At 47.2% G+C, this 24,046-nt stretch overlaps 1 protein-coding gene across 1 annotated transcript in view; it reads right to left on the bottom strand.

The window, feature by feature from the left end:
• PMM1 (phosphomannomutase 1) overlaps nt 1-17,500 on the bottom strand; it is a 103,538-nt gene extending 86,038 nt beyond the window's left edge. Inside the window, exons 1-3 of the mRNA XM_086963492.1 lie at nt 17,370-17,500; nt 796-913; nt 457-533 (exon numbers count right to left, since the gene is read on the bottom strand). Coding sequence (XP_086819618.1) covers nt 457-533; nt 796-913; nt 17,370-17,441 — 267 coding nt within the window. The 5' untranslated portion in view covers nt 17,442-17,500. The remainder of the gene's footprint in view (nt 1-456; nt 534-795; nt 914-17,369) is intronic.
• Nucleotides 17,501-24,046: the final 6,546 nt, after the last annotated feature.

The following is a 24,046-nucleotide window of genomic DNA, read 5'->3' as shown; positions in this document are numbered from 1 at the left end:
TATTTGCTCTCATGACTGAGATTGTTTGTTTAAGAAGGCCAGATCCAGCATAATAGCTTACAATTGCACCGGAATGGCATATTAACATTTCACAATATAAATAGTTCTGTTTGGATTATTTGTATGTACATATTTGGGTGGGTATCATGAAATCCCAACATGGCTCTGGGCTGATGGAGTTGAGCTGGACCCCTGCATAAAAACCACTTCCAGTATTTGAGAGCTCCAGCACACCCGGCTTTCGCCATAACCTTTCCCAGAGCAGAAGATAGCATTTAGATGTTTAATATGTACATTTATCTAACGTGGATTACTGGAAATCTGGCATGGATCCAACCCTCGCAGAACGGGATAATTGTTATTAAAAAATAAAACATCATGGCAGAATTTTCCAAGTTACTACGGAGCGTGTCTGAGGAAGATTTTATGTAAATCATACACAAGAGGGGTGCTCACCTGGCGGGACAGAAGCTCCCCGTTCTTATACTGCACCGTCCCATTTTCGGCAAAGACGTAATCGAATTTGCGGACAACTGTAAGAGAAACCAAACGGGGAGATGTCATGGGTGTCAGACAATCCGACCTGCCCTCCTATCCCTCACCACAGAGAGGGACAAGATGAGGGTACGTACCAATCCCGTGGGATTAGAGTGAGGAATATTTTAGAAGCAGAAAATGTAAATAAAAGGGGGAGAGAGAAATTAACATTTTTGGATAAAAAGGATGGAGTCTTCCACTCTTCCCCCTAAGTAGGGAGGGCCGGATGGCCTGAGATGGAGTACCGAAGAGCCGTACCTTGGTCGCCTTCCCCGAGCTGCTCTGCGATCTTGGAGTAGTCCGAGCCCCCGACCACTCCGATCTCCACCCGCTGGCGCAGCTGCTGCAGAAACTCGTCCACCTCGGCCTCTATTTTCTGTGGAGAGGGAACAGTGTGGGAGAAATGTGTAAGAGAGGGGAGCTGTAAAACCAGCAACAAGGGCTGTTAGGACCCGTCTACACGGAGCCTATTCCAACGCATGGCTCTTAGAGCTGAGAAAAGCAAAAACATCATCTGTGACCATGACTTAAGGCCTGGGTAGCAAGTTATACAAAACAACACACCGACTCAGCCAGGCTATGTGAAGAGGTAAAGAGACAAACAGCACTCAGCGGCCCACACTAGATAACCCGCTAGGGCCACACGCAACATCTGCCAGATGCAAAGGCAATGCCTGCCAGACCCACAAGCAGAGCTTTCCCAGGCCATAAACAGCACTTAGAAGGCCAGAAGAAGTGCCTGCCAGCACCACAAACAGCGCCTTAAAGGCCCACAAGCATCTCCCATCAGACCCATGAAGCACCCACCAGGCATTCGAGCAGTATCTGCTTCACACCTAAAAAGAGCAAGGTCAACATCCGACGCCATCACCACATGCAGCACATTCACATGTCAAGTCTACAAGCACCAATTTTTTGTGCCTTTGTATTTTCACAAATTATAGGCTTTGTACAGACACACCTAGTCCTCACGGGAAATATTTGTTTTCCCACAAACTCCCCAACATTTCTCAGAAACCAATTGCTCATGCTGCTGACTGCTGGGGTTGCCGAATACCAGGAATATGTAATCTAGATTCCAACGATGCCTCATTCTTCCACCACCCTACAATGACTGTCTTTCACCAGCATCGGATTGGCAAGGTGGGCAATTGGCCATGGCCCGAGGGGTCTGATGCCAAGGTCAGCTGGTAGGCCGTCTTTGGGAGACGTCGATAAAATCACATTTGCCTGGCCCAGCTTTACCTCTAGCGCGTGGTCCTAAAGGCTGCTACTGCCTTAGAGGGAAGACCGGCGCTCATTACAGCTAAGTACCGATAATGGCTGGCTCATTGTCTTGTGCAGTATGACCATGAGCCACACTGAGCAGGCACATCATGTGATGGGTCTCCTCACCTCTATAGTCTCTCAGGCCACTAGGAGTGGTTGTGCTCTCTATGAGCATCACAGCTAGCAGTAATATTACCTGGAGGTGGGGTGAAAAAGGCCTGTGCAGGGAAACAGATTATGAATGGTGGCCATCTAAGAGGCTCTACTTTTGTCTCCAGCAGCAGATAGACGACCCGCAGGTTCCCGCTCCCACACTGTCACCTTAAAAACTGGGAAGGGAATGCTATGCTGTCCACCACTGAAGGAAAATAAAAGCAACGCGAACAACCAAATTGAGCAAAAAGACAAATGTTTTTGCCAACAAAAAACATTTTTTTTAAGTTACTGAGAATTTTTTTACATTCTGGGACAAAATGACAAAGGGAAGGAAGAATACACACAGCAGGAGAGCAACAAAATGGATTGAGCGAGGAGAGCAATGTGGAGCAAGACAAATGGTGAAGTGAGACAGCAGAGTGGAGAAGAATGACAAAAATATTTAAAGAGGAAAAGGAAATCAAGGGAGGAAGAAAGGAAAGGCAGAGGAGAGAGGATAATAATGCTAGTGGTTGAACAGAAGCCTCCAAACACGAAGGATTCGCATGGTGCTCTGACACATGGCCTGATATAATGCAGGACATTCAAGGATCTTTTGGTGGGGGTGGGTGAGGGGGAGGGGGGGAGCAGAGACTAAGGGACCTGAAGTAGAGAAATGTATAGGCCTGAAGATTAGATGAGGTGACCGGGCGAGATGCAGTGGAATAATGGTGTGTGTAGTGGTGTGTCTAGCCAGCTACTAACCCCATGAGTTTAGAATGCTTAATTTATCAGAGCTTTCTCCCAAAATTGCTCCGAATATTTAGCAACTTTTCCTGAAAGGTCATTATCCACAAATGTCTGACCGGGCCTAATTTTGTTCCCAATACAACCTGGTCTTTCACTACTACATCTTCTTTTATATTCACGTTTTTAGGTCTCGTTTTTAAAGCACAGCTGTCAAAAAGATCTATTACTTACAATATGCATAGCCTAGGCATTCTGCCCTTTTCAACCCCTGCCTTTCTTTGACCAGACTCATTCAACCATTGTCTTGAGATTTTCTTAACCACGTCTAAAAATACAAATTTAGAGGCACCTTTCACATTAATACAAATACCTTTAACATTAATTAAAAAACGTAGCTGTCCACAGACGTTATTTTCTTCATATATTAATAAGAATCAATTGTACAGCACAAGACATTTCCAAGAGCAAAAAAATAGATATTCAACAATGTCAACATGTGCTTTTCAGCCATAGTCCTTCCTTTCTTGCTGTGTTATGAAAACTGAAGACTTACTATAATTAAGACTTTCTTGTCATATGGCTGTCATGTGAAGTAGAAACAAAAGCAGGCTGTATCGAAAGCAAGGGAGTTTTCAATATATTGCCTTTAGTGGTTTGTCAAACATTAACCACATGGCTGCTAGGCGTTTTCCCGTCCTGTGCTGGAATTTGTTGTTTTACTTTATTTCATGACGAGCTCAGCTCGTCATCAGCACAGCTCAACCGTGCATCATGACGAGCTGAGCTCGTCATCAGCATCGAAAGGGTTAATGTGCTTATGCTGCATCTATTTGCACATTCGATATTGGACTAATTGCCTTTCCTCGTTCCCCTTGGTCACTCATTTCATGCAATTTCTCTTCCACCTTCTTTGTTCCTTTTCTGCTCTCAGGTGCTCTGCATCAAAGTCTGATGATCTAAAATAAGTCCTGGTTCCAGAAACGAGTGTGAACGCCAAAGACCTACACAAATTAAGTACCTAATGCATTCATACACTCCCCGCCCCACATGTACATCAGATTTAACCCTTCACAATCCCGTACATACACCAGCCTACACACACACAGCGCATGTGCGGATACATAGGGATTCCTCACCCAAATATGCAGGCACTGAGACTTACACCACATACTGTCAGACATAGATGCTAGTTTAGAAGGTTTCCACAAACTGCAAAGAAGGCTGCAAAAGCCCTCTCTTTGAAAAAGAATCATTATACATCTTCTATGCTAATTACACCGAAACCGGTCATAGGATGCTTGTTTCTGGTCCAGGGAGGACCGGGCCTAGCAGTTTGGGCTGGACTGTTCCCATGGGAAGCAGGGTCAACACTGATTTACATATGGCTGGGTCTAAACTCGATAGGCGTGGCATGCTAAAAAAAAACGATGGATTTGGCCCAGATCTATGACTGGGAGTGAATGTTTGATTTGTTCAGCATTCCGTCCATCATCTGTTCTATTTTGCAATTAACCCTGGGCAGCACCTATTTTAGGTCTGACTTGGAGACAGCTTTACTTCATTCGCCACATCATGTTTTCCAAAATAATCATAATTAAAATATATTTACCTATAGGAGCTTTTGGTCCGCAGCTCTCTCATATTTTGCTTCTGCCCACCACAGAATATAGCATAGGGCAGTAGATTTCCTGCGCATTTTATTACCTATTTTGCACAGTGAGTAACAGCATTTATTCTGATCACTTACACAGATCCCTGAAAAGGAATGCTCTTCAGTGACGGGGATGAGGCACTTCGGCTGTTCTGCTACAAACTTTGGTTATATTTTTTACATTTTCTTTACATATTGCATATGTTTGCAAAGATTTTTCGTTTAAATGGTGCGTTTGGCAAGGCCAGACCTATTGCTTTGTCATTGCTTGTTTAGGACTTGTTCCCTGGTTTTCATTTCAAGGGAGAGCAGCTTGGGTGTCCAGCGCTGGTTGGTTGATGTTATACACACTTAAGAAAGATAAATAATTTCACCAGCATTCTGGAGTCTGAGGCATTCGCTGCTTCTTGGGTTGTTTCCATGGACCAACAGTCAGATATGAGTTGTGGCACCGTTTGGGACGCACTCAGCATTTCAGCTCTATGGGGCTGCTCATATGGCCTGGATCCCATAATAAAATTACAAAAATAAGACCAGGGGCACAATTTTTTTCTTTTTTTTTTTTTTTTTTAAATCTTTTTATTCACATAGTTTTTTAACTTTTTTCCCCCCCTCTGGAGCACAGAGAGGGCATGGAGCAAATAACAAAGGAAAACAGCATTGTCTGCTCATATGAGGTTTACACCATATGTTTCAACTAAGGTAAACAAAAAGAGAAACAACTTCTTAACACCAAATTAATACATCCCTCCGTATTGGAGTGATTTACCTCTACTTATACATACAAATTAACATCAAGCACATTGTATATATGTTGTTCGTTATTAAATCTTTTTTTACACAAAGTCTACAGACTCATACAGATTATATACACGTTATATACATGTATCTTTCCTATACACACTACTACAGATTATATACAAATTATATACATTTACATTTCCTATACAGATCATTCTTCTTCCTTCCATTTCGTTATTATCCCCCATATTTCCAAGCCTATTTTCCTCAACCTTTTCCCTCTTCTGGAGTAGATCGCTTTTTCTAAATTGTATATACTCAACAGCCTGGCTAACCATTGTTGGAATGATGGAGCCATTTGGTCTAACCATACAGTGGCAACGCACAATCTGTACACTGCCATAGCCACAAAAATGAAATAATTCCCTGTATCAGCTACGTTATTACCATCTACCCCTAGCAAGATAATCGCAGGTGTTAGGTTAACAGGTAGTTTTAGTGCCCTTTGTAGAAACATTTCTATCTCTTTAAGTACTCTAGCTAGACTTGGACATGTTGCGAACATGTGGATGGCATCTGCGACTACACTCATGCATCTAGGACAGTTAATACCAGTTGTCGCTCCCCACTGTGCCAGTTTGGCCGGGGTATAATATAGCCAATACATAGTCTTGTAATGCTGTGCTTGTAATGACGCAGAGCATAGGATGTTCACCCCCAATTCCAATGATGTATTAAAGCACTCTTGTCCTATGCCCAACTTCCTTGACCAAATTTCCCCCCATTTAACCATATCATCTGGCCTTTGTTCGTTTAGCTCAAAATAAAATCTTTTAATTGTACAATCTACTCCAGTCTCTATTATCTCCAATATGTTATTTTTTTCAAATCCACATGTACCCCCTCTTTTATTTTGTAAAAAACTCCTTACTTGTAAATATTTAAAGAAATGTTGTGTTGACAAATTAAATTTTTTCTGTATTGTTACAAATTGCTTCACCCCTTGTGTCCCCATTACATCTCCTAGTTTTTTTATCCCTTTCCCATACCATTCTGCAAAAACTACATCAGAAAATATATCTCCCGGAAATAACGTATTCTTGTGTAACCTCGTATACCTATTAAAATTCCCTAGACCAAACTTTTTCATAAATGCCTTCCATATTTTATGTGCGTCCGCTAAAGTCTTGAAGCGTGTTCTTTTAAAATATGCTGTGTCAAAATTTTTCAAAAAAATATCTTTTGTTTCTTCACCCATCAATATACCATATACCGCTAATGACCCTAGGTGATCTTCCCCTTCTACTTCAGCTCCGCCTATTAATCCTACCATATATTGCAGGGCAGCAGCCCAATAATACATCTTGATGTCTGGTAGCGCCCATCCTCCTCTTTCTCGCCGGAGTGCCAGAAATCTCGCCGCTCTCCTAGTTTTCCCCTTGGACCATATAAATTTGTTAATCATATTCTCAATCCTTTTGAACCAGATGTTGTCAAACCATAAAGGAATTGTTCGAAAGAGGTATAAAAATTTCGGCATGATTAACATTTTTATAATGTTCACTCTTCCAACCAAGGTAAGATGGAGATTGTTCAGTCTATCTAGTTCCCCCCCAACTTTCCGTACAATAGGGTCAATATTTAATTCAACTATCTTATCTAGTTCTGAAGTTATGGTTATTCCCAAATAGGTTCCCGTCCGTGCCACCCGAGGGTCCTGGCATAGAGCCTTGCTATTTTTTATGATTTGTGTTTTCCCAGTATTCAAAGAATACCCGGAGATCTTCCCAAAATTCTTTGCCTCCTGCTCCACGTGTGTTATAGCCTCTGTGGGTGATGATGTTATGACCGCCACGTCATCGGCATAGGCCAATATTTTACACTCCCCCCTAGGTGTAACAATTGGGGAAATGTTCCTGTTTGACTCCAGTCTTCTAATTAGAGGGTCTAGATATATTGCAAATAGCAGCGGGGAGCATGGGCAGCCCTGCCTTGTACCCCTGTTGATCTTTACTTTGTCCGTTAACCCAGCATTGATTCTTATTGCCGCCACAGGCTCTCTATACAATGTTTTTAACGCTGTTAAAAAACCACTCCCAAAACCAAATTTTTCCAAAACACTCCACATATATACCCATGACACACGGTCGAAAGCTTTTTCGGCGTCAAGTAATAGTACCGCAAATGGATCCCCATCAGCCTCTGTCTTATCCATAAGGGTAATTAACTTCCTTACGTGATGTGTAGTCCCCCGTCCCGGTATAAAGCCATGTTGATTGTTAGTAACTAAAGGTGTTATTACACTGGCAAATCTTGTTGCCAGTGCTTTTGAATAGATCTTAGTGTCCGTATTCATAAGAGTAATCGGTCTGTATGACCCTGGGTTAGTTGGCGTTTTCCCTTTCTTAAGAATAACCACAATTTCAGCCTCCGACCAAGTGCCTGGTATTGAAGTTCCCTTCTGTGCCTGTTTCATAGTATGTAACATATCTCCACGTATCTCCTCCCAAAATACCTTATAGAACTCTAGCGGGATTTTGTCCGGACCAGCCGCCTTTCCTGATGGTAAACTCTTCATAGCTGCTTTTACCTCCTCTAATTCTAGCATGTTGTCAATCCTCTTCTTCTCTACTTCCTCCAACTGTCCCCCCTCATGATAATTCAGATACTCAATTATATCTTCAGGGTCTTTTATATCACTTTCAGAGTATAGATCCGTGTAAAAAAGCCTAAAGACTTCCCTTATTTGTTGTGCATTGGTTACAGTCGCTCCTGAACTATATTTAATTGCTTTTATATCCCCAAAGGACACCTGCTGCCTAGTTCTAGCTGCTAGCATTTTGCCCACCCTTTCGTTCAACTCGTAACAGTTCTCCCTATTTACTGTATATTGTTTGGCTGCTCTTTCTGCTAACTGTTCTTCCTCCTCCATTCGCAGTTTTACGAGTTTAAGGTATGCGGAATTCGTTGGAGCATCATTATCAGTTTGATTGGTCCTACTGTTCAATTCCTCCTCCGCCCGCAGTAGCTCCCTCCTTACCCCCTCACTTCTTTCTTTCTCCTGTTTCCTTTTCCTAACCCCATAACTAATGGTCTCGCCCCTCACACCGGCTTTAAAACAATCCCACACTGTTCCTACGGGTGCTGTATGCCTATTTATATCCAAGAACTCAGTAATCCATCTCCTCATATGTTGGATATATGCGTCCTCCACTAAAAAAGCCTTTTCAAAGGACCACTCCGAAACCTTCCTTGCCACTGTTATATCTTTCAAAGTAGTTATAAGAGGATTATGGTCCGATAACAACCTTGGTATTCTTTCGATATCTAACCCGTCCACACCTTGGTTGCTAACTAAAAAATAGTCTAGTCTGACACTTATCCTATGGGGTGCTGAGTAATATGTGAAACCATCTTGACCAGGGTTAAGGGTGTCCCATACATCAATCAAGCCATTGTTTCTAGCTAAGTTAGCAACTGCTTTATAGACTCTTTTCTTCCTTCCCTTATAATTAATTGGGGGCCCCAACCCCAGCCCCAATCCCCCTGCTCTATTGATATTAAAATCTCCTCCTATCACTATAAATGGGGCCCAGGTTGCCAGCTCAATATCAATTTTTTCGAAGATCTCTGGATCATCTCCTGTAGACCCATAAATAGATCCAAGAGTGACCCATGTTTCTCCGACCAAGCATTCTATCAAGGCCCATCTGCCCCATACATCCTCCCATTTTTTCCTTGTAGTAACCCCTCTTTGCCTTGCCATAACCGCAACACCCCTATTCCTACTTCCCTGCCTAGAGTATGCTAAAACCGTAAGACCCAACTGGTCTAACAGCCTAATTTCAGACAGTTGTATATGTGTCTCTTGGAGTAGTAGAAAATCTATTTTTAGACTTTTAATCAAAACAGCTGCCTTCTGCCTTTTGGTCTTATCATTAAGGCCACAGACATTCCATGTCATTATTCGTATACTCATCCGGGGTTTTTAACAAAAACAATCACAGTTTTAATCATATAAAAAAAAAACAGGTTACACATTGTAGCCACGGCTTTATATAACACAACAAACACAAAGCTTCCTTCTGTTTCATTATTCCCCTTATTCTGCAATATTTCCTGTATTATACATTTCTTATTTGTTTTACGCTCCTTGCCCCCCCGTGTCTCCCACCCTTTCCCCCCACCCCGGCTATCCCACCCCCCCTACAGGCAAGTAGGTCCATCGGACCTAGATGTGACAGCTGCGTCTGTTTGGGTCCCACGCCTCCCCCCCCCGCTCTTATCATGTCACAAACCCTCTGCGTAGAAAATGCTCATTGTTGACATCTACACATTTATATAACATTTCTTGTGCTTCTATAGAATTTTTTCAGAGGTCTGAATTTTTTTTTTTTTTTTTTTTTATATCCTACTGCCTTTAGCGGGTAAGTCTACCACTAAGTCCTGAGACTGTGCACTGTTCTGCGGGGTCCTTTCCTTGAGCCATGTCAAAAATTCAGCTGCTCTGACCTCAGAATAAAAGATCTTAAACTGGCCGTCCTTAACCACTTTAAGCCTACTAGGGAACATTAGGTATGCCTCACACCCAATTCTCTGAAATGGAGCTATTAGCTCCCGAAGTCTCCACCTACGTTCTACCGTTGTATGGCAGAAGTCAGGTCTAGCAAAGAACTCTACCTCCTGGTATCTGCACTTTGCTTGTGGTCTTGCTTTGGCCATTATCTCCTCTCTCAATAAGAAGTTGCCCACATATATTAAAAATGCTCTAGGCTTTTTTAATCCATCACCCTTTCTCTGTATAAAAGGAAACCTATGGGCACGCTGAATCTCAACTTCCCAGTTCCAGCCTTTTATATCTGGGAGAGCCCCCTTGAGAAATTCGATTATGTAGGCTCTTGCGTCCTGACCCTCCCTTCCCTCCGGAATACCTAAGAGTCTAACATTGTTTCTCCGCTGCCTATTCTCGAAATCTTCGAGTTTCCATAATACATCATTGTTCATTTTCTCTTGGTCTTGTCTGAATTCCTTCCATCCCTTCATTTCATCTTCCAGGCACCCCGTTCTTTCTTCCACCTCTGTGACTCTCCCTGCCAGCTCTGTGCACGCTTTATTTACCTTTCGAAGAGCATTTTGTATCTTTTTACTTTCCTGTCTGGCTCTCTGACTTTCTACCCTTGCCTCCGTCTGTATTTGTTTGAGCATTGAGTACATCATTTCAAACCCCAAGGGCGATTTTTGGCGTTGGGGCTGCTCCTGGTTTTGGGTCTGTGACTCGGGTAGACCTTGCCTAACTCTCTCCTCAGTCAACCGTAAAGGCCCTAAGGACACATCTATACTCCCGACTCCCTCTTTATACATTTGAGATGTAGCTGCATAGTCCCAATCGAGTCTCTTTGCTACATCTATGGCTGCTGGGCTTATAGATCCTTTTGCTCTTCTCCTTTTTTTAGTCAATACCTTAGATTTATGCTTTGTAGCTGTATCTTTGTCAGAAGGCTCTCCAGAACCCGAATCAGATGTAGATACAGTCTCTGTTCCAAGTCCAGACAGTGTCTGGTCACTTCCCAAGTCGGCAATAGAGGAGTCCTCTGACTCACCCCCCCCAGCTGCCCCCACCTCCTCACCTTCCTCCTCACCCTCATTAACAGAAAAAAAACATTCGTCAGAAGGAGAACCAGTTAGAGAAATCACGACCTTAGGGTCAATACCAATCAACTTGCTCAAGTTATCATTTCCGTTTCCATCACCAGACCCCACAGCACCTATCCCCCTCTCCAACTGCTTAGATGCGTTGATGTCATTACTGAAGCCCTCAATAGCAGCAAAGGTACTGGAAGTGTTAATATTGCTCTGCTCTTCCCTTAATACCTCTGATAGTACCTCCGTCAAAATCATAGCATTGTCTGGTCCCGGGTCTGTAAGCACAGTAGTCTCTTCAGCATGGTGCGGGAAGCTAGCATTCTCTATATAGCCATGCTTAACATTTGTGTAAATTGGGGCATTGTCGTTATTTCCAGCATTCCCATTCCCAGTAGTTTTCCCAGTATCAGGAAGAAGTTCCCCTCCTGACTCATGAGACTGTTTGGACTGTTTAACCTGCCCAGTGGGAATCTCCACAGTCTCCGCATTCTCCTCGTTCTCCTGCATCAAAACAGCTTGTGTCGGCTCAGCATTCCTGTGCGCCTTCTTAATTAAGGCTCCCACATGTTCAGATTGTGTTAGAGAACTGGTTACCAATGAGCTGCTGCCTATCTCCCTCATATTAAGTCCATTATCTGGTCCGTTATCCGGATCTAAGGCCACAGCACCGCCAAAATCTGTCTGAGGGATAGTTGAGCCAAGCGTTACATGAGAGCTGGCTACCGGGAAGAAAGCTTCTGAAACCAGTGGCTGCCTCAGGTTCCCCTGTTCGGGTACTTTTCCCCTGTTTCCTTTCGTTACCAATGCCGCCCTGGTTTTGTCTTTTTTTTTCAGCCTCTCCCCCACGCTACTGCCAGCCTCCTTGCTCCGTATCACACTCCTTACTTGGTCGGTAGCTTGAAGATCCTCGCTCGTCTCCTGTGTCCGCGTCAGCTTCTTTGTGCGGAGGTTAGCTGCCGGAGCGTCCGACTCGCTCCAAGCAGCTTTCTCCTCCCTCAGCGTTTTTGAAATCTTTGGCGCCATCAAGCGCCAGCTCGTGGATGAAGCCCCTGCTGAACTTTGCTGCCGATACCGCTTCAGCTGCTGCCACTGCCGGTACTGTTTTCTCCAGCCGCTCGCCTTCACCATCAGCTGACGAGCAGTAGCCAATGCTCGAGTCAGCACCTCCTCCACCGTCGAGAGGGCTAGTGCCTCCGCTCTCACCTTCGTGGAAAACCACATCAATCGCTCTTCAGCCCGTTACGCTTCGTGATTTGGGGGACCGCTGCGCATCACAGATAATCGCTTTTCAAAAGCATCGCGGTCCATTCTTCTCCTCTCTTAACTTAACTTTTACGCGAAAACCTGAGCGAGGGAGCAGGTAAGAAGCGCGTCCTCACCCCGACAGACTGTCAGCGGCCATCTTGCCCCCAATTTTTTTCTTAGGAGCCTGTTACCAGTGCAGTCGGATGCCAAGGTTGTCAAATACCAGTGGCAGCTCCTCCGCAGTTAAAAAAGGAAAAAATTAAATTATAATAACGTAGTGTTATTATCATTTTATTTTGTCCTCCTGCTGCGGCAGCTTTGCACAAGGGGGTGGGGCAGGCTGCAGAGCAGGGGAGGAGTGGTTTGCCCACTCCTGAGTGCACTATGACTGTTTTGTCGGCTTTCTGGACCCGCCCAAAACAGTCATGCGCTCTTCCCTGTTCTTCATGAGACTGCATTACAGCCTGCGTGAAGAACATGCCCACGCCTCAGGCCCCTGGCTGAGCGAAGTGTCACGGCGCTCAGACCAATCAAAATGCTACAATGCAGCATTGTGATTGGCTTAGGGGTGGGAGCTTGGCTGCCTGCTTCCTGTTCCTGGAGTCGGACGCAGGAGTGCAGGAGCAGAGACAGGGGACCCGGCAGCAATGTACTTTTCCATTACTGCTTTCTCCCATTTCCAATCATTTTCTTCCTCCTTTTTTCTTCCTTTTTCTGCTGTTTGGTTGCTTTCTCTGGGTCAGTCTGATGATTAAAAATATGTCACTGAAAATGAGTCCTGGTGCCCACCACCTGCAACCACAGGCGCAAATTAAGCACCGCCTGCAGCAACAGGCAGCTTGTGTTATTGTTGTTCAAAGATCAGTTGTGAAATGATGATGTAATAGGCATTGGATTAGGGGAGGGAGCTTGGCTGCCTGCTTCCTGTTCCTGGAGTCAGACACAGGAGAGCAGGAGCAGAGACGCGGGACCCGGAGGAAATGTACTTTTCCATTTCTGCTTTCCCCCTTTGACCCCTTTTCCAATAATGTTCTTCCTCCTTTTTTCTTCCTTTTTCTGCCGTTCTGTGTCTTCCTCTGGGTCAGTCTGATGATTAAAAATATGTCACTGCAAAGGAGTGCTGGTGCCCACTACCTGCAACCACAGGCGCAAATTAAGCACCAACTGCAGCAATAAGCAGCTTGTGTTATTATTGTACAAAGATCAGTTATGAAATGATGATGTAATAGGCATGCTTTTAAAGGGTGGGCCTATGTGTGATATGAACAGAGTGAGTGCGTTATGTCTCTACACCTGTCCTTTCCAGAGGGAGGTGAAGAGTGTGGAGAGGGCCAAGGGTGGGGGTGAAGTGCGGGTATGTTTGGGACAGGGTATAATATGTGTATTGTAAATACAGAAATATTTTTCTTCGCTAGAACTCTCAGTCCCTTAGACAGAGCCTGGCTCTGTTTCGAATTCCATGTGTGAACTTACATAAGACACTGAGCCATTTTATGTCAAATAATTTTGCCTTTAGCCAGTGTCTATTTTTATACTGACAAGGGCCTGAGAGTTCCTCAAAAATATTTTTTGACAAAACAAAACCTGCACTGACAAAGCACATTATCAACACCAGACCTGTTGGCCTAGCCAATGCTTGGTTAAGTAATATACAATATTGGTCTCAAAGTCAAGTTTATTTGCATAGTTAATTAAAACCATTGCATTCCACTAACACATTCATATTATACGGCCTCGTTGTGGAAACCATGCCTGGAACACCATGTCCTTTTCTGAAGGACGGGTGTGGTGAACCGTGTCCAGTTCTGAGGGCCACCTTGAGGGAACTGTGTACTGGTTTGCATATCTCATCTAGAGGACAGTTTATACTCTGGAAAGGTTATCTGGTGGGGCTGTTTCTGTTCTAGAGACCTTAGTTCCAGGAAAATGAAGACAGACATGTGACTGCGCTGGAAGGCTCTGAAGAGATGCTCGGTTCGACTCAAGGAGAGTACACAGAAAAATTGAATAAATGCAAAGGGGGGGGAGGGGGTGTAAAGCCCGCAAAGTGTGGAGACGATCAGCTGTCTCAGGTATAAAAGCAGAGCAGGGGGTGGTAGGAGGAGGGATGACGTAACAGAGAAGTTAAAGTGTTTGTGTACCAGGGAAAGGTGCAGAGTCCAACAGAGACGCTCTGTTAACCGTGCCAGAGGGCACGGTCGTACCAGCCAAATAGGTTAATAATCTCACGCATTCAAAAGACCTGGCCTACTTTAAATCTCAAATATTCTGAGTATGAAAGGTGTGCCTTTTCCTCAGTTTAGACAGATTTCAAAGGCTCGGGCAGCACAGGTCTCCTTTGAGTTGAACATATATTTTAAGCTTCAGAAGGACTTTTCCTCGGGCTGCAAAGATCTCATATGCTCTGACCACAGAGCCAGTCTCTCGGGTTACACAGGTCGTGCTGACTTAGACCACCAACAGCACAGCTACCTCTCAGCGTTCACACATCTCGCAGGTTAGGAAACAGAGAGCACATCCATCTGGTTCATATGCTAAACCTACAGTCCAGTCTCAGGCTTTAGACAGCAATGCAACATCTCATCTTATACAGCATTTCAGGCTCAGCTCACAAGCAGCACAACTATCTATTTGACTACACACACAGATATTTGAGGTGAGGGGATTAAGACAGCACAGCTATCCTCCAGGTTACATAAATCGCACAGTAACATGCATTAGAGTACAGCTTACCTCAGGCTGCACAGCTTACAGGTGCATACCACAGAATGTGGATCTGCCCTTAAAATCATACTTACTGTAGCATCTATATGAACCTATGTGGCATATTGAAGTGCTTATCCACAGGGATAGCGTAATACACTGAATTGAATTGAAATGACATTTATAATGCGCAGAACAGTAACCCGCAGGTATCAAGGCGCCTAGCAAAAAATGATAAGGGAATAATCAGGAAAAAGACAAGAGACCTTACATATATGCTTGCCGAAAGAGGAGAGTTTTTAAAGCAGTACGGAAATTCTGTAAGGACGGGAGAGATCTCAGGTCCAGAGGAAGTTCATTCCACCACTTAGGAGCAAGGGTGGAAAAGGCTCTGCCACCCCATTTGGCTCTTCGTACACGGGGGGCTGTCAGACGCAGTTTCCCAGAGGAACGCAGGTTCCTACGGGGGATGTAGTGGGAGATGATGGACCCTATTCCGGTGTCGCTATTTTTGGCGATGGCTCTATAGGTCATGCAAAGAACCTTGAACCGGATTCGGTGTTCTACCGGCAGCCAATGCAGCGTTTTCCTAGCTGCAGTGGCCGAAGAGCGTCTGGGGACATCCAGGACAAATATGGCTATGGCGTTTTGGACTACTTGTAAGCGCTGCAGCTGGCCTTTGTTAAGTCCAGCATACAGAGCATTACAGTAGTCCAGGCGCGAGCCAATGAGGGCAACGGCTATTTGTTTCCATGCCTGGAAGGAGAGATATTTCCTGATCCTGCGTAGGGTGTGGATCAAGCCCCAACAGGTGGAGACGGTTCTGCTCACCTGGCTGCCTAGGTCAAGGGCAGGGTCTATCAGCACCCCGAGATTCTTAGCAGAAGTTGTAGGGGAAGGACATGTTCCAAGAGAGTCAGGCCACCAATTGGCTGACCAGATGTTTTCTTTCCCCCCAAACACCATCACCTCAGTCTTCTCCCCATTCAGTTTGAGAGAGTTCTGGATCATCCATTGACCGACCGCCTCCATACAAGATCTAAACTTGGAGGCGATTAGTTCATCTGAATGGGGAAGAGAGACGAGGATTTGAGTGTCGTCTGCATAAGAGACTACCTCCATCCCGAACGATCTTATTAGTTTGGCTAGTGGGGTAACATAGATATTAAAAAGGGTAGGGCTAAGTGCTGACCCTTGAGGAACCCCACATAGCACTGGTCGGGATGGAGATAGGAACTCCCCTAGCTTGACTCTTTGCTCCCTCCCCGTGAGGAAAGAGGTCAAGAGATCCAGAGCTGCGTTCTTCACCCCCACCTCCTTCAGCCGAGATGTAAGTACTGAAGGGGAGAGGGTGTCGAAGGCCGCAGTTAGATCTAGCAGGACCAGGAGAGCGGTCTGACCCTCATCTACTGTTGTGCGGATCTTATCGAGCACGATGGTGAGGGCTGACTCGGTGCTGAATTCTCTCCTAAATCCATGCTGGGTGGAGTCTAGGCATCCTGAGCTTTCCACAAAAACGGCAAGATGCTTGTTAAGATGTGCCTCAAGCATCTTCGCTGGGGCAGGGAGATAGGCCGGAAGTTTTTTAGGACCCCCGGATCCAAAGAGGCCTTTTTCAACAGGGGTTTTACTACCGCCTTCTTCCATTCTATTGGGAAAATACCATCTCTGATGGCTAGATTCATTACCTCTAGCAACGGTGGTAGGAGGGTCTCCCTACACTGCTTGATGACTTTCAGAGGCAAGGTATCCAGAGGGGAACCAGACTTGGTCTTAGTTAGCAGTAGCTCAAGATCTTGCAAGACCAGCGGGGAAAAGAGTCCAGGGTGCATTATTTCAGTGTATGGTTGGAATTGTGTTGTCTTTGGAATTACGGTCGCCAGCAGAAGACTCACCCTTAAGATCTACAAAGCTTACATGCTCCTGACGAAAATATAGCCATTCCTCAGATACACAAATCTCAGTGGCTTATGCCTTAGCAGAACTATCCCTTCAGTGACACACATTTCACAGCAGAGCTGATCCTCTGGTTTCACGGATTCTGCGGTCTGAAACTCAGACTCAATTTATGTGGCAATTACATGCTAGCCATTCCTCGGGGAGAAGTTCTTCTCTGGGCTGCAGCCGGCCCTGCTTGTGGCACAGGGGTGGGGCAGCAGACGGGGGCAGTGAGCAGAGACAGGGTTTGGGAGTCGGAATCAAGAACTGGGTGATAGAGGGCGGGCTGGAGAAGTGGCTGGATGTAGTCATGGGTGAGCAGAGCTCATTAGCGCCCGGATGCCGTTCCCGGCAGGGCAGCCCCACTTACTCATAAAAACGAGCAACATGCATTTCACAGACTTGAATGGGACCAATCACTATGCAAACCTTCCTCGCGCACAGGAGGACTCCGTCTCTTCTTACTTGGAGGCTCGAAATTGTGAGCGGTGTGGTACAGCCGAGGGCTGACAATTATTGGGGGGGGGGGGGGGGGTGAGCCTGTCCCAGACTGGTTCTGGCACATCTGTTTCTTGGGGCTCGAGGCCGATCCTGGGGGTCAGAGGTCACCCTGGGTCGTAGATCTCCGGCTCTGAGGCAGGAAAGACCGGTTTCGTTGGGTCATTCCCCGGAGAGGCACAGACAGTGCTGTCACAGACCAGCTTGGAGGTGAGGCACAAACGGGTCCCATGCAGCGGATCCGTGTGCGGGGTCCTACCTGCCTGGCCGCCGTTAGGGTGCCGTCCACGTCAAAGAGGCAGAGGGTGCGCCGTGCTCCGCGTTCCCCCATCTCCAGCAGCTCTCGGGCTCGACTGTCATCAAACACCGGCCAGGGAAGGAGAAGGGCCGGTTGGGGGTGTGCCGGGTGACGGGCCTATGAGGGGCGGGGCCGTCCGAGGTCTGCGCCAATGAGAAGCAGAGAAGGGAGGGAGCCTCTGTTAGTAAACAGGACCCGCTGCACGTACGCACTGAGAGGACAAGGACGCTACAGGAGGCAAGCATCGAGGACCATGCCGAGAGTAGGCCTAGTGCGTGACCCAGGTGCAGGGCCAAAACACCCCCTTGTTACCGCCAAGGGTCTGGTGTCACGTGATTCAAGGGCAGCTCTCTAGACCACTGTGGGCCACATGTGAGCAGGAGCATCCCTCATACACTGCCAGGCCAGACTCACCAAATGCCACCCGCATCCAGAAGCAAGCCGAGTGTCACTCAGAGCTGGGCGGGGGGAGGGGGGGGGGGCTCATGTCGCCCAGACAGGGGTAGACATTCAGTCACTCAGGGGCAGGATGTATGTGGCAAAGGGAAATGTTTTTCTCACCCAAGGAGACCTCACGTCACACATACGTTGGGCAGGCCTCGTGTAACCTACAGCCAAGGGCAAGCTTCCTGTCAATCAGAGGCCTGACAGAGCCATGCTTCGTGGGACGAAGTATGCGTCATGTCACCACTTCCTGCGAGATTGCCCAGGCACGGGTATGACTGGCTGCTCCAGCCCAGGTTTTTTCTTTACAATGCGAGACTTGAACTCCTTTCATGTTTTTTAGAATGTGTGGATAGTGGACACAGGAATGGAAAATAAAATAAATAAATAAAAAAGCATCTGGCAATTGCATTACGTTGGCAGTATGTTGAATTTCAACTCACATGAAGGAGTTATAAAACCAGAGGATAAAGGAAACATGTTATATGAAAACAACACATTGTCCGGGTATATATGTGACTGGTCCTTGCTGTATAACTGGATAAGTGAAGAGAGGTCGGCTCACTCAAACCATGCATAGTAAATCACAGAATAATAGCTCCTTGGGTTTCGCAGTCTGGTGGTTTCAGTGTGAGCTGGGCAAGGGCTGTAGCCTCCTGAAGAATGAAAATTCCCCCTAACAGTCTTTGGGAGGTTTGACAAAATAAACAAGACTAATTGGGAACGGGGAGGGTGGGGAAAGGGGTTGGAGGGAGAACAATGAAAGTGGAAAGAGAAGAAAGGGAATTAACCATTAAAGAGCATGAACAATAGACATGGAGCACTGTCGAGCGATTGCAATGGGCTGGTGGCAGACTGGGGGCTGAGTGAGATAGCGAGGTTAGACCCAGAGAATCAAGGGGGGGGGGTCATTGGCTACTTGCACTTCTTTCATTAAGTTATTAACCCCAGGACTACAAGTCGCAGAATGCAAAGGAAAACAATGGGCAGAAACAGCTAGTAAAATTAATACATGAACGAAGGTAACCTGGCAGCTATATGTTGCTTAGAGCCAGGTGCACGCTTCATGTGAGCAAGGAGTAGGCCTGTGCCAGAGACCTGACTCATTTTACCTAGAGGTGTCCCCATCACGTAGTGGTTGGAGCATACCTCTTTGCACCCAGAGTCAGGCTTCACGTGAGCCAGGAGCAGACCATGGGTCACCCAGTCAGGGGAGCCTTTGTGCTACTCAGGGACAAGGCTCTTCGTGTGAGTCAGGAACAAATCTAATATGAGCTAGAGGCAGGCCTCATGCCAGTTAAATACTGCCTCGCATGAAACCCCAGCCTCATTTTACCCAGAACCAGCAGCAGGCTGTGTGATTCGGGGGGAAGGCTTCATCTCACTCAAGAACAGACCTCGTGTCACCCAGAGCACGGGTCTGGTCTCCTTTCAGCCAGTATAAGGTCAGAAGTCACCCTGTCAGAGATATGCCTAATATATTTTTATGTGTCACCCAGGAACAGGAAGTGGTGTTATGTGAGCCAGAGGTAGGTTGTCGTAGGAGTAGGTCAGATTCATATTATCCAACTAGGGACATGCCTCGTGTGAGCCATTTGGAAGCCTTGTGTCAGCCAGGAACACGTTTCTGTGAGCCAGTCACACCCCGTTAGTTTGCTCTCATTTGGAAGGTATCACCCTAACAAGCCAAATTTGTTTATAGTCTTCAAAAGAGCTCCATCTTCGCATCTCCGTACCACCCTCCTAAAGTTGTTTACTTCTGATTTGAGTTTGCCCTCTTACACATCTGAATTAACTATAATTGGAGACTTACACGAGACCAGGTATTCCCTTTCACTTAAATTGAATAATCCTTTCAGATAAATGTCTTCAGTCTTGTTGGAGAGTCGAGAGGGAGCTTTGTATACAGATAGATGCAAGAAATGTTTCTCATTCACCTTTATGGGTTCGCCCTCTTAAACATCTGCCTTCACCCCCATTGGGGAGTGACAGGGAGGCCAGGTATGCAGAGACAGGGCTCGTTCACATTTATGGGATCATGCTTTTTATTAACCTCTGTCTTCACCTTGATTGCAGAGTCAACAGTTATGGTGGGACAAGACAGATTTATTCCCATTGCTAATAAATGGATTGCCTTCTTAAGCATTGGCAAACCAATAGGCCTGGCATCGGCTGACAGCATTTTGGGCTTGTCAGAGCTTGTCTTGTTTCATCATTGCTTTCGCAAAACGTGCCTGTCTAAAAAAAATATAAAAAGCAAAATAACTTTTGGGACCTTATCAGCACACATTTCCAGTGGTGACTCTAGCATTATTGGAACTACTTTGTATGCTGATGTGTACTTTATGAAAGAGCGGAATGTGATCACTCACAGTGAAGTTAGCCAATGGCTGAAGTAGGCTCACCTATTGCCTCGTGATGTGTGCTGTAGTGGGCAGAAAAAAAAGTGACTAACACAACTACAGACCAATGGATAAAGAGGGCTGACTAATTACCCATGCAAGTAAATAGACTATATATATAATTTTAGAGACTTCAAAAGTTCTTGGTTTACACCAGACCTAAAAAAATAAGACTCCAACCTCTCTGGATAATTAAAAAGAGGCCGTAAAGGGGTGGCGTGACCAACCATCATGGCTGCACGGACGTGATCCGTATGAGCTCCGCTGCATTCGACTAATAGATCAAGGTATCAGGTGCCTTCCAGCAACAAGCCAACCTGGTGATGGTGCGGAGGGTACAGAGAACCAGGGGCACCAAAGGGGCTGCTACCTTAGCCCCGCAAATGCCACCATAACAGCAGTGTGGTCTCACAGCCTCCATCTTGGCAGCGACTGCCCCCTTGTCCCGAGGACTGAAAGGGACACCACGGACAGCCAGGTGGCCTGCCACTTCAGAGCTCCTCCTTTCCACAACATCGCAAGCGGGAAATCGACAAGCAACAAAGAGTGAGCTGAACCAACTTGTATCTGCACAATATAGAGTTGTGGAGCCGGGTGGCCCTCAATGCTTCAAAACCTGCTGTGCCCTTCCCGGGAGCTGTATAACAATCCCTACCTGCAAGCACCCCAGCCTTCAAGACAGACATCCCATAGGGGGGGTGTTCTGGAGTCAGTGAATGAGTCACACGTCCTAAACAGCCCAGACGATTCGGGTGGGGCCCTGTCGCCGGATTCTAAAATGGAGTACGCGCCATGTGTAAGCTCCAGAGATGGCAATTGGAGCCACCATTACCACACTAGAGACCTGGGGGCCAAAATCCCAGCTGGGGACGCACCTGCTGAGCATCAAGGTCATGGCAGCATTATGAATAGGGTACCAACAGCAGCAGCGAGTTCCTGCTTATCATCCCTCATGCTGGATAACTTGTGACTACCCCTTGACCAAGCACCCGTGGACTCTACGCATCTGGCTGAGAGGTGGGACTGTGGACCGCCTACTGCCCTGAGAAGTACTATGCCCCGGTTCCACACCTAGAGGTGAGAGGTGAAGCTGGACACGAAAGGAGCTAAGTAGTGCAGTAGCCACTTTTATGTCGCTCTGGTCTGCTTCATAGTAGGTGACAGGCATCAAAACGTCTACCGCTTTTACCTACGCCTAATATCCATCTCAGACCTATCGCCATTAAACTTCATGAAGGGGTTGAAGAGGGATGGTCGTAGACCCCTAGTAAGTCTGAGATGCACTACCAGGTGCTCTCCCCTCTCAGAGAAGCCCACCTACATAACGGGACAAGCTCAAAACTCCAGCTACTTTAGCCCTCACCAGAGGAACATACAAGTCGCAATCCAAGCAGACTGTCCTCCCTCACCTTCCTAGTGAGTGAAAACCATTGAAATGAGGAAGGCAGAGACCCACTGTTTGACTTCCCACAATCCCACTAGGTAGGAGTATCTTGGTGAGGGCTGGTTTGTAACTCTTTCACCAGCGACCTCAGCTACATTCTACATGCCTCTGAATAAAACTCAAACAAATAGAGAGTCAAGCTACTTTCAACCAGCTGAAGTACAAGACACACACTCTTCCGAAGCAACGGAAAGCAAAATTGCATTAACTAAAGAGGAGGTCCTTCCTTCCCTTCAGGACTTTAAAAAAGAGTTGTGAGAGGAACTCAAGGCGGACCTTGCCAGCTCCCTACAGGCTTTACGATCGAGTCTCAACTCACAACTCACTACTCTGCAACAAGATGTGGACTCCATTGGAACTCGTAAACTTGACCTCAACACCAAATGCCTTGAACAACGAGTGGATTGTCTTGAGGGCTCCTCAGACCAACTTAAAGCACACCTCTAAGCTACATTGTTACAATGCGAAGACTTAGAAAATCGCTCACAGCGTGATAACATTTGTCTGCGGCACCCATGAGGACTGGTCTTTTTACTTGTGTGATTAGACGGTATGTTTATTTAGTCTGTGAGCACAATTTTCCGTAATTATTTTGTCTTACTGCAGACATGACCTGCTTTCCTGCAACAGCTTTTAAAACATGCGTGAGGCACCTTCAGGTTCGAGAATGGCAGCCGCTTATTTCTTTTGTTATGTGTGGCTGCCGAAATGAACACAAACTCACTAATGCAGGGCTGCCCCAGGCCCACGAAGGGGACCCTCCTAAGAGGGCGGCCCCTCTTAGTGCCACACAATGGCACACAAGTCAGCCGACCAGTGTTTTGGGACCTTCTAGGGTTTACATGCATTCATTACTTCCGAGCAGGAGTGGGGCGGTGGGCGAAGTACTTATACCTCTCCGGCCCACTGGTCACCCAGTGGCGTCACTAGGGCTGGTGTCACCCGGTGCGGGTAACTCATGGTGTCACCCCCTCACAACTTACCGGATGGACCATCTCACCCTCTGCCTGCACCATGACCCCTCTGCCTGCACCATCTCCCCTCCGCCTGCACCATCTCACCCCCTGCCTGCACCATCTCTCCCTTAGCCTGCGCCATCTCACCCTCTGCCTGCACCATCTCCCCTCTGCCTGCACCATCTCTCCCTCTGCCTGCACCATCTCTCCCTCTGCCTGCACCATCTCCCCTCCACCTGCTCCATCTCTCCCTCTGCCTGCACCATCTCTCCCTCTGCCTCCACCATCTCTCCCTCCACCTGTGCCATCTCTCCCTCTGCCTGCCCCATCTCTCCCTCTGCCTGCGCCATCTCCCCTCTGCCTGCACCATCTCCCCCTCTGCCTGCACCATCTCCCCTCTGCCTGCACCACCCCCCCTCCCCCTGCACCATCTCTCCCCTCTGCCTGCACCATCTCTCCCTCTGCCTCCACCATCTCTCCCTCCGCCTGTGCCATCTCTCTCTCTGCCTGCCCCATCTCTCCCTCTGACTGCGCCATCTCCCCCCTGCCTGCACCATCTCCCCTCTGCCTGCACCATCTCCCCCTCTGCCTGCACCATCTCCCCCTCTGCCTGCACCATCTCCCCCTCTGCCTGCACCATCTCACCCTCTGCCTGCGCCATCTCCCCTCTGCCTGCACCATCTCCCTCTCTGCCTGCACCATCTCACCCTCTGCCTGCACCATCTCCCCCTCTGCCTGCACCATCTCCCTCTCTGCCTGCACCATCTCACCCTCTGCCTGCACCATCTCACCCTCTGCCTGCACCATCTCTCCCTCTGCCTGCACCATCTCACCCTCTGCCTGCACCATCTCTCCCCCCCACCTGCACCATCTCACCCTATGCCTGCACCATCTCCCCTCTGCCTGCACCACCCCCCCTCCACCTGCACCATCTCTCCCCTCTGCCTGCACCATCTCTCCCTCTGCCTCCACCATCTCTCCCTCCGCCTGTGCCATCTCTCTCTCTGCCTGCCCCATCTCTCCCTCTGCCTGCACCATCTCCCCCCTGCCTGCACCATCTCCCCTCTGCCTGCACCATCTCCCCCTCTGCCTGCACCATCTCCCCCTCTGCCTGCACCATCTCACCCTCTGCCTGCGCCATCTCCCCTCTGCCTGCACCATCTCCCTCTCTGCCTGCACCATCTCACCCTCTGCCTGCACCATCTCCCCCTCTGCCTGCACCATCTCCCTCTCTGCCTGCACCATCTCACCCTCTGCCTGCACCATCTCTCCCTCTGCCTGCACCATCTCACCCCTCCACCTCTAAGCTACATTGTTACAATGCGAAGACTTAGAAAATCGCTCACAGCGTGATAACATTTGTCTGCGGCACCCATGAGGACTGGTCTTTTT

This window comes from Lissotriton vulgaris, chromosome 1_1, assembly GCF_964263255.1.
Source record: "Lissotriton vulgaris chromosome 1_1, aLisVul1.2, whole genome shotgun sequence".
Lineage (NCBI taxonomy): Eukaryota > Metazoa > Chordata > Amphibia > Caudata > Salamandridae > Lissotriton > Lissotriton vulgaris.
Note: the sequence above shows the minus strand (reverse complement) of the source record. Positions and strands in the feature narration are given on the sequence as shown.